Source organism: Dipodomys ordii, unplaced genomic scaffold, assembly GCF_000151885.1.
Source record: "Dipodomys ordii isolate 6190 unplaced genomic scaffold, Dord_2.0 Scaffold22, whole genome shotgun sequence".
NCBI classification, from domain to species: Eukaryota; Metazoa; Chordata; class Mammalia; order Rodentia; family Heteromyidae; genus Dipodomys; species Dipodomys ordii.
Window position 1 is genome coordinate 317,485 of NW_012267238.1, and position 13,337 is coordinate 330,821.

The 13,337-nt window shown below is 52.7% G+C and overlaps 2 protein-coding genes across 3 annotated transcripts in view; one reads left to right on the forward strand and one right to left on the reverse strand.

The window, feature by feature from the left end:
- Noc2l (nucleolar complex associated 2 homolog (S. cerevisiae)) overlaps positions 1 to 12,103 on the forward strand; it is a 12,713-nt gene extending 610 nt beyond the window's left edge. The window contains exons 3-21 of one of the 2 annotated variants that reach the window (XM_013014078.1): positions 211 to 251; positions 580 to 616; positions 1,061 to 1,235; positions 1,317 to 1,436; positions 2,994 to 3,114; positions 3,195 to 3,285; positions 4,798 to 4,876; positions 5,270 to 5,380; positions 5,796 to 5,909; positions 6,131 to 6,319; positions 6,484 to 6,623; positions 7,609 to 7,720; positions 8,590 to 8,703; positions 8,966 to 9,067; positions 9,801 to 9,944; positions 10,064 to 10,177; positions 10,955 to 11,087; positions 11,364 to 11,453; positions 11,706 to 12,103. In XM_013014078.1, coding sequence (XP_012869532.1) covers positions 211 to 251; positions 580 to 616; positions 1,061 to 1,235; positions 1,317 to 1,436; positions 2,994 to 3,114; positions 3,195 to 3,285; positions 4,798 to 4,876; positions 5,270 to 5,380; positions 5,796 to 5,909; positions 6,131 to 6,319; positions 6,484 to 6,623; positions 7,609 to 7,720; positions 8,590 to 8,703; positions 8,966 to 9,067; positions 9,801 to 9,944; positions 10,064 to 10,177; positions 10,955 to 11,087; positions 11,364 to 11,453; positions 11,706 to 11,812 — 2,134 coding nt within the window. In that variant the 3' untranslated portion in view covers positions 11,813 to 12,103. Of the gene's footprint in view, positions 1 to 210; positions 252 to 579; positions 617 to 1,060; positions 1,236 to 1,288; positions 1,437 to 2,993; positions 3,115 to 3,194; positions 3,286 to 4,797; positions 4,877 to 5,269; positions 5,381 to 5,795; positions 5,910 to 6,130; positions 6,320 to 6,483; positions 6,624 to 7,608; positions 7,721 to 8,589; positions 8,704 to 8,965; positions 9,068 to 9,800; positions 9,945 to 10,063; positions 10,178 to 10,954; positions 11,088 to 11,363; positions 11,454 to 11,705 lie in introns of those variants that run through there. The other variant, XM_013014077.1, reaches the window with a different exon arrangement.
- A 61-nt stretch (positions 12,104 to 12,164) lies between these two features.
- Positions 12,165 to 13,337, reverse strand: part of Samd11 (sterile alpha motif domain containing 11) — a 14,715-nt gene continuing 13,542 nt past the window's right edge. Inside the window, exons 9-12 of the mRNA XM_013013919.1 lie at positions 13,092 to 13,331; positions 12,865 to 12,986; positions 12,618 to 12,728; positions 12,165 to 12,500 (exon numbers count right to left, since the gene is read on the reverse strand). Coding sequence (XP_012869373.1) covers positions 12,243 to 12,500; positions 12,618 to 12,728; positions 12,865 to 12,986; positions 13,092 to 13,331 — 731 coding nt within the window. The 3' untranslated portion in view covers positions 12,165 to 12,242. The remainder of the gene's footprint in view (positions 12,501 to 12,617; positions 12,729 to 12,864; positions 12,987 to 13,091; positions 13,332 to 13,337) is intronic.

Genomic DNA, 13,337 nt, shown 5'->3' on the forward strand with positions numbered 1-13,337 from the left:
TCCAGGTAAGCGGCGCCTCCCACCCGGGCCCGGTGTCCAGGTAAGCGGCGCCTCCCACCCGGGCCCGGTGTCCAGGTAAGCGGCGCCTCCCACCCGGGCCCGGTGTCCAGGTAAGCGGCGCCTCCCACCCCGGCCTCCACGCCCGGGCCCTGCCGTCGTCGGCGCTCGCCACTCCCCGCCTCCTGCCCGCCCTTCCCGGACCTCCGAGAGTGCCGAGGACCGAAGAACACGCTCTCTCTGCGGAAGGGAAAGTGGAAGTGGCTAGGAGGCACCTCGCCATCTCTGCCCAAAGCAGCACAGGGAAGCAAGGCAGGACGGAGGGAGCGAGCAGGAACAGCTGAGGCCCTGGAAGCCTTTGAGGGAATGCAAAGGCTCGTGTGGCTGCGGCCTGTGGAACCTGAGTGACCTGCGTTCGGTAGCTCCACATAAAAGGTTGTCCCAGCCAGACACAGGTGATTGACTGGTGATCGGAGGACCGCTGCTAGCAGCCAGCCCAGCAGCCAGCCCATCCAGGAAGGAGGGTCCGAGAGACTGCTCCCCAATTAGCCACTACCCCCTTAAAAAAACCAACACCGTCAGCAAGAAAACCGAAGTCGAGCTGTGGTTCCAGTGGTGAGCGTTAGCCTTGAGCACAAAGCTCAGGGATATCACCAAAAGAATAAAAAAGGCCTTAGTGCTTGAGCAGTGAAGTGACCTGAGGTCAGTGAAGAAGAGTCATCGGTGCTGAGGGTTATGGGTGAAAGAGGAGATATTTGAGAGGAGGCATGCCTAGATTTGAAAGTGCTGCTTCTGAGAACTGATGATAGGTTCCAACAGGATTGAGCTCAGTGGGGCACCTTAGTTTCCAGAGGCACACAGGCCGGGTGTCTGTACTGAATTTGAGATACCTAGATTGAAACAGCACCACAGGCTGCTGGGTAGCATAGTCTGGAAGACAGACTTAAGGATACTCTGAGAATCCTCCCCTTTAATTGTAGGTAGGGCTGTGGATGTGGGGGATGACCTCCTCAACTCCTGGGTGGCTTTCCTATGGGCTTAATGACACTTTTCCCTTTCCCAGCCGACAAAAAGGCCATGCTTCTGAGCACAAGGACCAGCTCTCTCGACTGAAGGACAGGGACCCAGAGTTCTACAAGTTTCTACAAGAGAATGACCAGAGTCTGCTGGACTTCAGTGACTCAGACAGCTCTGAAGAAGGAGAGGAGCAATTCCACTCTCTGCCAGACACATTGGAGGTGAGTCCTGAGCAGACCTGGTAGGGCGGCTGTAGCTGTGACCTCTGCCCCAGCTTGGCCTTTTTGTGTCTAATGCTACAGGAAGCAAGTGAAGAAGAGGATGGAAGAGAGGATGATGACCGAGTCCCTAGAGGACTACAGGGGAATGAATCTGTTCCTGTGACACTTGCCATGGTGGAGAGATGGAAGCAGGCAGCAAGGGTAAGAGCCAGCATGGGCTAAGTAGTTGGACACCCCCCATAGGCTGGAGACTGCCTTCGTTTACTCTGAGATTGTGACCGAATATTAAGAGACCTCTGCATCCTCTTCTAAATCAAAGTCCAGGGCTCTTCATCGTCTTAGGGCGTGTAGTATCTGTTTTAGTGCATTCCCAGCTTCTACAGTCTAGGTAATTTGTAAAGAAAAGTTATCTATTTGGGTCTTATTTTAAGAGGTTGGCAAGTAAATGATGCCATGGTGCTGGCATGTCGTGTGTGCCGCTTGTGTTTTATGTGCAGGACAGAAAAGGGTACTAGTTTAGATCGCGATCTTCCCTCCCTGCCTGCCTCCCTCCCTCCCACACACCTTGCACATGATAGGCAAGTGCTTTATCACTGAGCTATGCCTGGTCTGTCTCTCACAGAGTTGCTGGTGCTATCATGGGGGCCTCATCCTCAGGACTTCATTTAATCCTAATGACTTCCCGCAGGCCCCTCCAGATCCCAACATAAGAAATTGGGCATTAGGATTCTTAACCCATGAGCTTCTGGTTTTTTTTTATGTTTTATTTTCGGGTCCAGTCGTGGGGCCTGAACTCTGGGCCTGGGCACTGTCCCTCAGCTCTTCAGCTCAAGGCTAGCGTTCTACCACTTGAGCCACAGTGCCACTTCTGGCTTTTTTCTTTTTGCTTATGTGGTGCTGAGGAATCTAACCCAGGGCCTTATGCATGCAAGGCAAGCGCTCTACCACTGAGCCACCTTCCCAGCCCCTCTAACCCATGAGCTTCTGGAGACACACACCATAGCAGCTTTTGTGGATCAGTGGTGGAAGCTGTGTCCTAAGTACATCACTTAGGATAGAAAAGGAGGATCATATATTTTTTGTAGTGGTCCATAGTTGGTGGTTTAGTATTTTTCAGCACTTTTTCACTTCCTGAGCCAGGTTTCCCAACCATCTGTGAGGCCTGTAGACTTGTCTGTGTGTGTCTGTGTGTTTCAACACTGGAGCTTCAATTTAGGGCTTCCCATTCTTGATTAGCTTTTTTCTTTTTCTTTTTTTTCTTCTCTCTCTTTCTCCCTCCCTCCCTCCCTCCCTCCCTTCCTCCCTCCCTCCCTTTCTTTTTTCTTTGGTCAGTCTTGGGGCATAAAATCTGGGCCTGGGCACTGTCTCTGAGCTCCTTTTGTCCAAGGCAAGCACTCTACCACTTGAGCTGCAGAATCATTCTGGCTTTTTCTGTGATTAATTGGAGATAAGAGTCTCACTGATTCTCCTACCCAAGCTGGCTTCAAATTGCAATCCTCAGATCTCAGCCTCCTGAGTAGAGTTGAAGGCGTGAGCCACTGGCCCCCAGCTTCTTGCTTAGCTTTCCTTAGTAAGGCAGTGCTCTGTTTGAGTCCACACCTCCCATTTTTGTTTGCAGCACGTGCTTCTGTGATCTAGCTCTCGCCTCTGCCCTGTGTCTGAGGTTGTGGGGCGGGGGTGCCTTTCCCTCACAAAGAAGGAGCCAGCTCCCTCGAAGCCCAGTGCTCCCTTAGCAATCTTGGTTTCTCCCCCTTTCAGGAGCACCTTACTCCCAAGCTGTTTCATGAAGTTGTGCAGGCATTTCGAGCAGCGGTAGTCACCATTCAGGGAGATCAGGAAGGTGCTGAGACTTGCCGGTTCCAGGTCACAGACAGCACTGGTGAGCTGGGATCAGAGGACATGGTCTGGGCTCAGTTGCTGGTGTCCTATATAAGTGACATTGGTGCCCCTTCTTTTCAGTGTTCAATGCTCTGGTCACCTTTTGCATCAGAGACCTCATTGGTTGCCTTCAGAAGCTGCTGTTTGGAAAGGCTTGGAAGGACAGTAGCAGGTGGGAGAAGGGGTGTGTTTATAGCTCTGCTCGGTGGGTGGCACAGACTGGGAGGCGTGAGGTGCCCTGGTAGAGGCACGTAGCCAGTGGGGGTGGCTCTACTTTTCCTTCCTGACATTTTCTGCCCAGAATTTTTTGGGAACATGGGGAGCATGCTTGATTTTGCTCTAGGAGCTTTCCTGGATCTATTTCTCTTTCCTTTCTCTCTGGATATAGGAGTCCCACCATAAGTGGCTCCAAGAGGTGCTTATGCCTAGAGACAAGGGATAAAGAAGGAAATGGAAAGTGAAGGTTTCAGAGATGAATCACAGGTGGCTCAGGGAATTTGCAAGAGAGTCAAATTCAACATGCAGAGTGTGGTGGTTCTGGTGTTCGAACTCATGGCTTTGCACTGCTCGGCTTGTTTAGCTGCTTCTCTACCACTTGAGCCATTCAAGTGTGCTTTTTTCCTTTTCTTTTTGTGCCAGTCCTGGGGCTTAAACTTGGGGTTTGGGTGCTGTCCCTGAGCTTTTTTGCTTAAGACTAGTACTCTACCACTTGAACCATTAGCTAGCTTTACTTCTGGCTTTCTGGTGGTCTGATAAACTTTTTCTTGCCCAGACTGGCTTCGAATTGTAGTCCTGAATAGTTAGGATTATAGGCATGCCTGGGCCTGGCCCGACCCTACTTTTTGCTGGTTGTTTTGAAGATGTAGTCTCACTGACTTCTCTGCCAGGACAGCCATGAGCCCTACTTGCCATCAGTTCAGGACACCTTTTGTGCTAGCAGAGATGGACCAGGCTGGGTGCATTAGTAAGGCATGTCCTGTGGAGTTGTTCTGACTGGAAGTAGGGAGTCCAGTAGGTGGGGTGGGTAGTAGACAAGCCGTGAGATGATCGGCAGCAGAGTATAATGGCAGTGTGTGGGGGGGGTGTCAGCTTGTTTCAGAAGGGTTGGCTTATGGGGCCCTGCTTTTGGTGCAGTTCAGTGGATTTTGGTGAACACCTACTATGCACTAAGTCCTGTCACTATTGAGGAATAAAATTTGAGAAAACCATGTATTTCAACTGCTGATTTTAGGTACCTGGTTATTCATCAAGTTAAGAGTATAAAACATGCATAGCTTGGTCTTTTTGGCATATACAGGACAAAGACACCCTGCCGGGTTAGGCCTCAAGCCAACTACAGAGTTCAGATGCCTGATAGGATGGGGTTAGGATCCCAGAAAAGGTCATGTGTGAGGGAGGTAGCTGGGGCTGAGTGTCCTGCAGGATCCTAAAGAACTACTGCTCTGTGCTCTGGCCAACCTGCTGGCCTCTAGGAGGGACTGATACTTTGTAGTGGGTATCAGTCTGTACCTCGCTTTAGTGTGTCCCGACAAGGACGCATGTACATGTGCTCTGTACATGCCAGCTGTAAACAGCACCCCTCCTGCCCCAGGTTTCCTTATCGTGCTCCACTAGGCCACGTCCCCTAGTGTGCATGCTATGTCTGAGCAGACTCATCTGAACTGTGTGGTTTTGGTCTCTGCAGGATGCTACATCTGTCCAGCAGCCCGCTCTGGGGAAAGCTCCGTGTGGACATCAAAGCATACTTGACCTCAGTCCTACAGGTGCTGTTCTAGTGGGGTAATAATAATGAGCCTTGGCCGGTCCTGGGACTTGAACTCAGAGCCTGAGTGCTGTCCCCAAGCTTTTTTGTTCAAGGTTTTTTGTTCTAGTGTTCTATCCCTTGAGCCACAGATCTGCTTTTGGCTTTATTTTGGTGGGCAATTGGAGGTAATAGTCTCACAGACTTTCCTGCCTGGGCTGGCTTCAAACTGAGATCCTTAGATCTCAGCCTCCTAAGTAGCTAGGATTTGAGACATGGGCCACCCACACCCAGCCTTAGCCCTACGTACCTTCCTTCCTCCCCCCCTTTCTTCCTTTCCTTCTTTTTCTTTCTTCCTTTCTTCTTTCCTTCTTTCCTCAGACTTGGGCTTCACTATCTCCTCTTGTTTTCCCAGCTGGTGGCCTGTCTGGCTGAAGCTACAGTGTTAGCTGCTGTCCTGCAACATGTTAGCAGCTTGGTACCCTACTATCTGACTTTTCCCAAGCAGTGCCGCATGCTACTAAAGGTGAGAAGCCCCTTTTACCATGTCAGTCTGACTAGGGCTGCACATAGCTCTCCTGTTTGTCCCGTTCCCGGCCAGGGCAGAAAGTGTCATTATCCATGCTCCCAGTTGGCTGCTTTGCATCCTCCACCTACACAGGTCCTTGTCTTAGGCAGCCTCTTTCCTGGCTTGTTTGGCAGCAGCCCTGGTATGCTTTGGTGGTTTTTGATAGGCATACAACAGTAAAGGTAAATTTCCAGAGTCTGCCTTTATGAGTCAGGAATGCTCTGTTCTGTGTTTTGGTGTCTAACTTAAATACTTAATGGCTTTCACCAGGTGTTTTGGGAAGGTCTGTTTCTCAGCATTGATCTGGTTGACCCATACAGGAGAGGTCCCAGGTGAAAGGGCTGGGGTAGACAGTGATATTTTCCTTCCTCAGAGGGTGGTGGTCCTGTGGAGCACTGGTGAAGAGTCCCTGCGGGTGCTGGCCTTCCTGATCATCATCAAAATCTGCAGACACAAGAAGGATACCTTCCTGAGCCCCATCCTGAAGGTAGCAGGGGACCCCTTATCTGTCCCTTGAGGTTAGTCTCACCCTGAGGGCATGGCAGCAGCCTGTATGGTCAATGCCCCTTGCTCAATTCTGGGCCACCAAGCTCTGGGCACCAGAGTCTGTAAGTGATGGTTTCCTCAATAAGTTGGGGTGGTGACCCAGTGACAGGAGCCTGTGTTCTCCTTTGCTCTTCCTGGCCTCAGTTCTGCCCTCTTTGACAGCAAATGTACATCACGTATGTGAGGAACTGCAAGTTCACCTCCCCCAGCACCCTGCCTCTCATTAGCTTCATGCAGAGGACACTGACTGAGCTCCTTGCCTTGGACCCCAGCGTATCCTACCAGCACGCCTTCCTCTATGTCCGCCAACTTGCCATCCATCTGCGCAGTGCCATGACCTCTGGCAAGAAGGTACGTGGTCAGGCCCTGGAACCTCCCCAGCAGAGGGCTTAGGCCTCTTCAGAACCCTTATTTGTTGAAGGAGACGGCCTAGACCTTAGTGGGCGTCTTGGGCAGGTGGTGGTGGCAGCACAAGACAACTGCTCTGCCTTAGAGGTGGGTTCCTTTCTGACCAGGAGACACACCAGTCCGTGTACAACTGGCAGTATGTGCACTGCCTCTACCTGTGGTGCCGTGTCCTGAGTTCCCTCAGCTCCAGTGAGGCCCTGAAGCCCCTGCTGTACCCCCTCTCACAAGTTGTCATCGGCTGCATCAAGTGAGTGTTAAGGACAGGGCTACACAGAGTTGAGTAGTCCTGGAGGACAGGGTCAAAGCAAGTTCATCAGGGTGTTGTCGGTAGCCTTTGTGTTTGGCTCTGAGGAAGGGGACAGGTAGAGAGAGTGGGCTTCTGGGCAGTTATAGAAGGAATGGCACAGTTAGCACTGCCCTGGGTATACCACTTGTGTTCTGACCCAGGTTTTCCCATGTGCAGTCTGAAAGGCATTTAGGACCAGTGTCTAGAGCTTTTGGACCAAGTATCTGCTACCAAAGCATTTGTGTGAATGTGCTATGTGCCTCATTGGCCAGGAGGGGGCATCTTTGTCCAGCTTGAGCTGTGGAGACTTTGGGCTGGGCATGGAGGCAGCAGTTCTAAGAGAAGCCCTAAAAGCAGGAAGTGTGGAAGAAAGGGGAGTAGGAATGAACAGCCCCCACCCCTAAATTGAAATTGTTAGAAGCATGGCAGAAGAGTCCCACTTACGAGCAAGAAGGTAGTTCTTCAGACCAGGACCAGAACATAGGTATTTTCTTGTGTCTTGTTATGTTTGGGGAAATGTGGCATTGCCTTGTAGCCATTGGCTGCTCACCCTGCAGGAGTAACAAGACCCTAGCCTGTTAGTTAGTGGGGAGAAGTTACAGACAGCAACAAGACCCTAGCCTGTTTGTTAGTGGGGAGAAGTTACAGACAGCAACAAGACCCTAGCCTGTTAGTTAGTGGGGAGAAGTTACAGACAGTAACAAGACCCTAGCCTGTTTGTTAGTGGGGAGAAGTTACAGACAGTAACAAGACCCTAGCCTGTTAGTTAGTGGGGAGAAGTTACAGACAGTAACAAGACCCTAGCCTGTTAGTGGGGAGAAGTTACAGACAGTAACAAGACCCTAGCCTGTTTGTTAGTGGGGAGAAGTTACAGACAGTAGGTGGACAAGGGCTAGTGATGGGATTAGGCCACCTGACCAGCGCTAACTCTTCTCACCTCCTGCAGGCTGGTGCCTACCTCTCGCTTTTACCCACTGCGGATGCATTGTGTGCGCGCCCTGATACTGCTGTCAGAGAGCACCGGCATCTTCATCCCTGTACTGCCCTTCATTCTTGAGGTGAGCAGCTATTCACAGCTGTAGTAGGCTTTGTGAACAGGCTTTGCCAACTACATCTCCCTGTGGCAGGCTGTTTTGGCACCCTGCTGGGGCATTTCTGCCCTCAGTTTTTCCAATTCTTTTGAGCTGTTCTAGAGCATGTATCTCTTCTTTCTTTGCCTTGGATGGCCTTCATCCTGACCCCTGCCTTAGCGTACTACAGCTAGCCCTGCAGGGCCTTCCACACCAGGTACGGGTTTCAGAAGAAGACAAGGCGCAAGGGCTTTAAGCAAAGCTTTCTGCACATAGGGCATCTCTGCACTTTTGTTTGTGGGCAGGATGAAGGTGTTGAGAGGGCCCCATTGTTAATCACTATTGGGTCCTCCTCCTGGAGTCAGGCTCAGTCACAGGTACTATGCTCTGTTGTATCTAGGGGCTTCTCTTTTATAAGGGGCCTCTTCACACTTTGATCTCCCTGGTTCTCCTTCCCTGTGTGGGGAATCTTCTGATGTTTGGAGAGGTGTCACTTGGTCAGGACAGTCCCATTCCCCCTCTCTTCTTGAGAGGGTCCAGGTACATGGGCTGTGTTGTTTGGAGTGTCTGGGAAGCCCTGTGTTAAGTGTTTGCCCTTTGGCTGTCATGTTTCCCCATGCCTGGGATGATGCTGTACGGAGCCCTCAGTACCTCACTGTCAAAGAAGGCAATGGTAGCCCTCTTTGCACAGGCAGTTCTGGTCCTTAGGGTTTTATCAAGCAGAGTCAGAGCTCTGGAAGATGAACCAAATCTGGAGAGGGCAGGAAGTCTGTGGCCTAAAGCATGCTGTGTTTGGCCCCTGTTCTTAGTCTCTGGCTAGGCCTGAGGTCTACTGGACTGACACATCTTGTGGACAGATTTTCCAGCAGGTAGATTTCAACAAGCGGCCAGGTCGCATGAGCTCCAGGCCTATCAATTTCTCTGTGATCCTGAAGCTGTCCAGTGCCAATCTGCAGGAAAAGGCATACCGGGTGAGTCTGGCTTCCAGGCCTCTTGGAGAAGTTACAGGACAGTGCTCTACTGGGGTCACGTCACTTGAGGTGGACAGGAGGGTCTGCCATTTTGAAGTTTTTAGGTTTGGACTTCAGAGTCTCCTGGGTTGGAGACAAGGGTCTCCTTTGTCCTAACCCTCCTGGCCCCCTGCCCTGGAGAGAGACTGAATAGATTCTCAGAAGACCTCCAGTGTTGGTGTGTCATCCCCTACTGAGCTTGAGTCCTGCCCTGCTGCTTTAGGATGGCCTAGTGGAGCAGTTGTATGATCTCATCCTGGAGTACCTGCACAGCCAAGCCCACAGCATTGCCTTTCCTGAGCTGGCACTTCCCGCTATCTTGCAGGTCTGTATCGTACCTGGCTCCCTTCTCCTGAATAATTCCCTTGGGGTCCACTTTATGGCTAATTTGGCTGTCACTTAATGGGCTCACCTCCCCTTATACAAAAGTGGAAGGGGTATGTCCTCAAGGTCCTGGGGATGGGCTGAGCTTCTCTCTACTTAGAAGCTCCTTCTCTGGTTTCCATGAGTGTCTGCTCTCCATCCCAGGCATAGTAGGGGGTCCATTGTTGTCCATCTGATCCTAGAGCATAGATGAGCTCTGCTAATCACAGGCTACTGCTCACACCTGACCTGTGTGTGTCTTAGCCCCAGAGACAGTATTGTGTGTTTGTGTTCAAGGCAACGGTTATACAATAGCTAAGCACAAGTGTGCAGTCACGCTGTGTAATAGTGGCCTCTGTCTGTCCTGTAGTCTGGTAGTCGACATACCTCTATCTGCTGGGCTCACGATCCTAGGGTGAGGTCTATGGTATGGTTCCACAGGTGTTTTTTTTTTTTCTTCTTCAGTAAAGGGCCAAATAGCACCTGTTCTAAGTTTTGTATAGTATGAGTTTTCAACTGTTGTAAAGCCCTTCAGAAGCAGCCATAAAGTTCATGAGCAGTCTAGCAGGGCTGTGTGCCAGCTAGCCTTAGAGACACTGACATGACTGACAGGACAGCAGGCCCGTGGGCCACTGTGGGGGTTTGGGGCAGCCCTGTTGTGTGTGGAGCTGCACTGAACTGAGCACCTTCTGCAGCTGAAATCCTTCCTCCGGGAATGCAAGGTGGCCAACTACTGCCGGCAAGTCCGACAACTGCTGGAGAAGGTGCAGGAGAATGCAGAGTACATCTGTAGCTGCCGCCGCCGGATCTCCTTCAGTGTGTCTGACCAGCTGGCAGTGGTCAGTTGGAACCTGGCTTCTGGGTGCTGGGTGGTTTACTCGGTGTACAAGTCAAGGTGTGTCAGGGTTTGGGGATTGTCCAAAGATGAGACATGGCCCTAAACTGCCCTAATCCCCAGGATGCTTGGGAGAAGCAGGCCCGGAAAGAGGGGACCCCACTCACCAGATACTACAGCCACTGGCGGAAGCTGAGGGACCGTGAGATCCAGCTGGAGATTAGTGGCAAAGAACGGGTATGGCTTTTGGCTGGGAACTGGGTGTGGACAGATGACTGGATTCAGATCTTGCAGGTTAACATGGCTTCTAAGACCAGCAGGGCATACCTGATGCGCTCTACTGTTGAGACCTGGGGTGATGTTAGATGTGACAGTTGTGACTGTCTTAACAGGGTACGGTAGTTACCAGTGAGCAGAGACATACCTGGTGCGCTCTACTGTTGAGACCTGGGGTGATGTTAGATGTGACAGTTGTGGCTGTCTTAACAGGGTACGGTAGTTACCAGTGAGCAGAGACATACCTGGTGCGTTCTACTGTTGAGACCTGGGGTGATGTTAGATGTGACAGTTGTGACTGTCTTAACAGGGTACGGTAGTTACCAGTGAGCAGAGGGGTGGTTGTCCTGCACGCCTGGCCAGGGTGGCTGGAGTGGCATGCGAACCAGGTCAGCCTGATCTTAGGAGGCAGGCCAGTGAGAAGGGCAGCAGTGGGCTTTCTCTTTTATTCTGTGGCCTGTCCCTGGTACTTGGTGACTTGTGGATAGGTTCGAGATGGTTGCAAAATACAGATTTGACAGCAGTAGCTTGCAGATATATGAGCAAAGCAGAGGAGAATGAGAAAAGTGAGAATGGCCAACCAGAGGTCTAGTCAGGTGCTGTGATGATAGGGAGATGGCTTGGGAAAAGCCTGGCAGCTGTCATCCCCTTCTGAGGCACCTGCTGCAGTGACTCGGCCCCTTGTGAAGAGGTGGAGCTGGCTCTCGGCTCTGTTCACTCTGGTTCTGGTCCCTATAGTTGGAAGACCTGAACTTCCCAGAGATCAAACGGCGGAAGGTGGAAGACCGGAAGGATGAGGACAGGAAGGAATTTAAAGACCTCTTTGAGCTGGACAGTGCTGAGGAGGAGAGTCCAGACTTCTCAGAGAGAGGTGAGGGCTGTGCCGCCTTGGCAGTGCTCTTTCTGGGGAGCATGTGTGTGTGCTTGGGGGCGGGGAGGTGCTTTCTTGCACCGGGGACGTGTCTAGCTGGTGGGTAAGCCCCCTCATGTTCTCCTGCCTCCAGTTTGAGGTGGGGCCTCCTTTCAGACTGAGGGAAAAGCAAGTGTTCCCTAGACTTCGGCTGTAGGCCTGACCCACTCTCCTGTGTCGCTACTGCTTTGCTGCTGGTCCCTGGTGGTAATCATGCACTTGGCTCTTGATCCCCAGGGATGCCTGGGTTCCTGAGAGTTCCAAAAGGGGTGGAAGAGGATGAGAACCAGGAAGAGGAGGAGGACAAGGAAGACTGTGACTCAGAAAGTGAGTGGTTTCTGCCATGAGGAACCTGGCCTGGGAGACCCATCTGGCAGTGAGGTCATGGGAGGGTGGCTTTGAGCCAGGTTCACATCCCTCGCTGCCATGCCTGCTGCTCTGTTCTCATGGGTTCTGGCAGCCAGCTATACGGGCACTGATAAATTAATTAGTGCTGTGATTAATTAGTGATGATTAAGTAACCTCTAAGACTGGCTTTCTGATACAGCAGAATTTCTGTGGCCTGGTCTCTCCCTGCAGATGAAGGCCCAGATGCAGAGGCAGGGCTGGACCCCAGGGAGTTGTGGCAGCTGGCTCAGGGGCCACAGGATGAGCTGGAGGATCTGCAGCTTTCTGAGGAGGACTGAAGGTCTCCTGTGGTGTCCCAGAAGCCATCATCCACGCAGCAGGAGGCTATGGGGCTTTATTGTTATAACACAACCGGCGCATGTACCAAGAGCTGTGCTGACCTGAGAAAGTGAACCAGCACGAGAGTCTGCTGCTGCTGTGCAGGAGGCTGGCTGCCATCTGATGCCAGGGCACAGAGCAGTCCCAGTTGTTAGGGAGGAGGGAGGCTCCAGTAGCTTCTACCTCCTTTGTCTTTGGTTTGTCTGCAGACCTCTGCAATCCTTTCCACACTTAAATTTGTTTCCTTTCAAGTCACATGTTTTCCTTTAAAAAAAAAAAAACTCTTGTGTTTCTCACCCCTCCCCCACACTTTGTCCAAAGCCAAAATGGAAAAAAAGCCCTGGGAATTGTGGGTGTTATGCGTGTGCAGAGGTGGGGACACCTGCCAGTTTAGCACAGAGGCTGGGAGGGGTCTGAGGCCCCTGGGAGCAGAGCCACCGCTGCAGAACCATTCTCCTGTTTAGGGGAGGCCCGGCCTGCATGAGGGTGGGCCCCCCCATAGGGAGACCCATAGGGAGAAGTAGGTGTTGCTGGGGATAGGGGCTGCTGTCCTGGGCTGAGCTGCTCAGGGCCCCGCAGGCTTGGCTGGAGTGGCAGGGCTACAGGAACACTAGCCATGTAGAAGATTCTGCCCAGGCGTTTGGCCACCTACAAAGAGATGAGTGCGAATGGGTGACTGCCAGGGAAGAGGTCCTGGTGGGGCTGGTCTGTCTGTAGTATGAACAGTGTTTGTGTCTTGCCCTCACTATCAAAAGCCGTACTCACTTGGGCCCGGATTTTGAGGGCAGGTCCCAGCTTCAGCCCCATGGTGGTCAGTAGGTGTTCTTCTGTCAGCAGCGGCAAGGTCTCTCCATCAATCCCTTGTTCTCTGAATACCTGGAGTCGGGGCAGATCAGCTCTGCCCACTGCTCCAACACAGCCAGGCCCCCAGGGCTTGGTTTGTGCAAGTTACAAGGGAAAATGTCCAAAGGAGGGGACTGAAGAGCCCCCGCCGGTCCCACGCATCTCTCACCCGAGCGTATTCTCCACAGCCAGGTAGGCCCCCCACGAAGCTGCAGACATCCTCCACACTCCACTTGCTGATGTCCTCAGGGGCTGCAGCCTCCCCCTCTGTGAAAAGCCCTCCCACAGCACCTGGGTGTGTCAGGGAGAGCGTGGGTCACTAGGTCCCTGCCCTCACCCTGTGCCCCCAGCCCCACCGCCAACCTGCTGTCCGCAGGACACAGAGGGGCCGCACACCTGTGTAGTAGGGGAAGCCCAGAGGCAGGGCGGGCGCGGGGAGAAGCCCCCTCCCCTCCGCGCTGGTGCTCCCCCCGGGGCCTTGGCCAGGCGCGGGCCCGGCCCCTGCCGCCGCCGCCATCGCCATCTCCGGGTCCTCTCCGTCAGAGTCCTTGGAGCGCTCCTCCTCAGAGCCGTCTTGAGCCCAGTCTTCCCCAGTGGTGTCCAGGGCGGCCCTGGGCCGAGCCGAGGCCGAGTGCGGGGCGG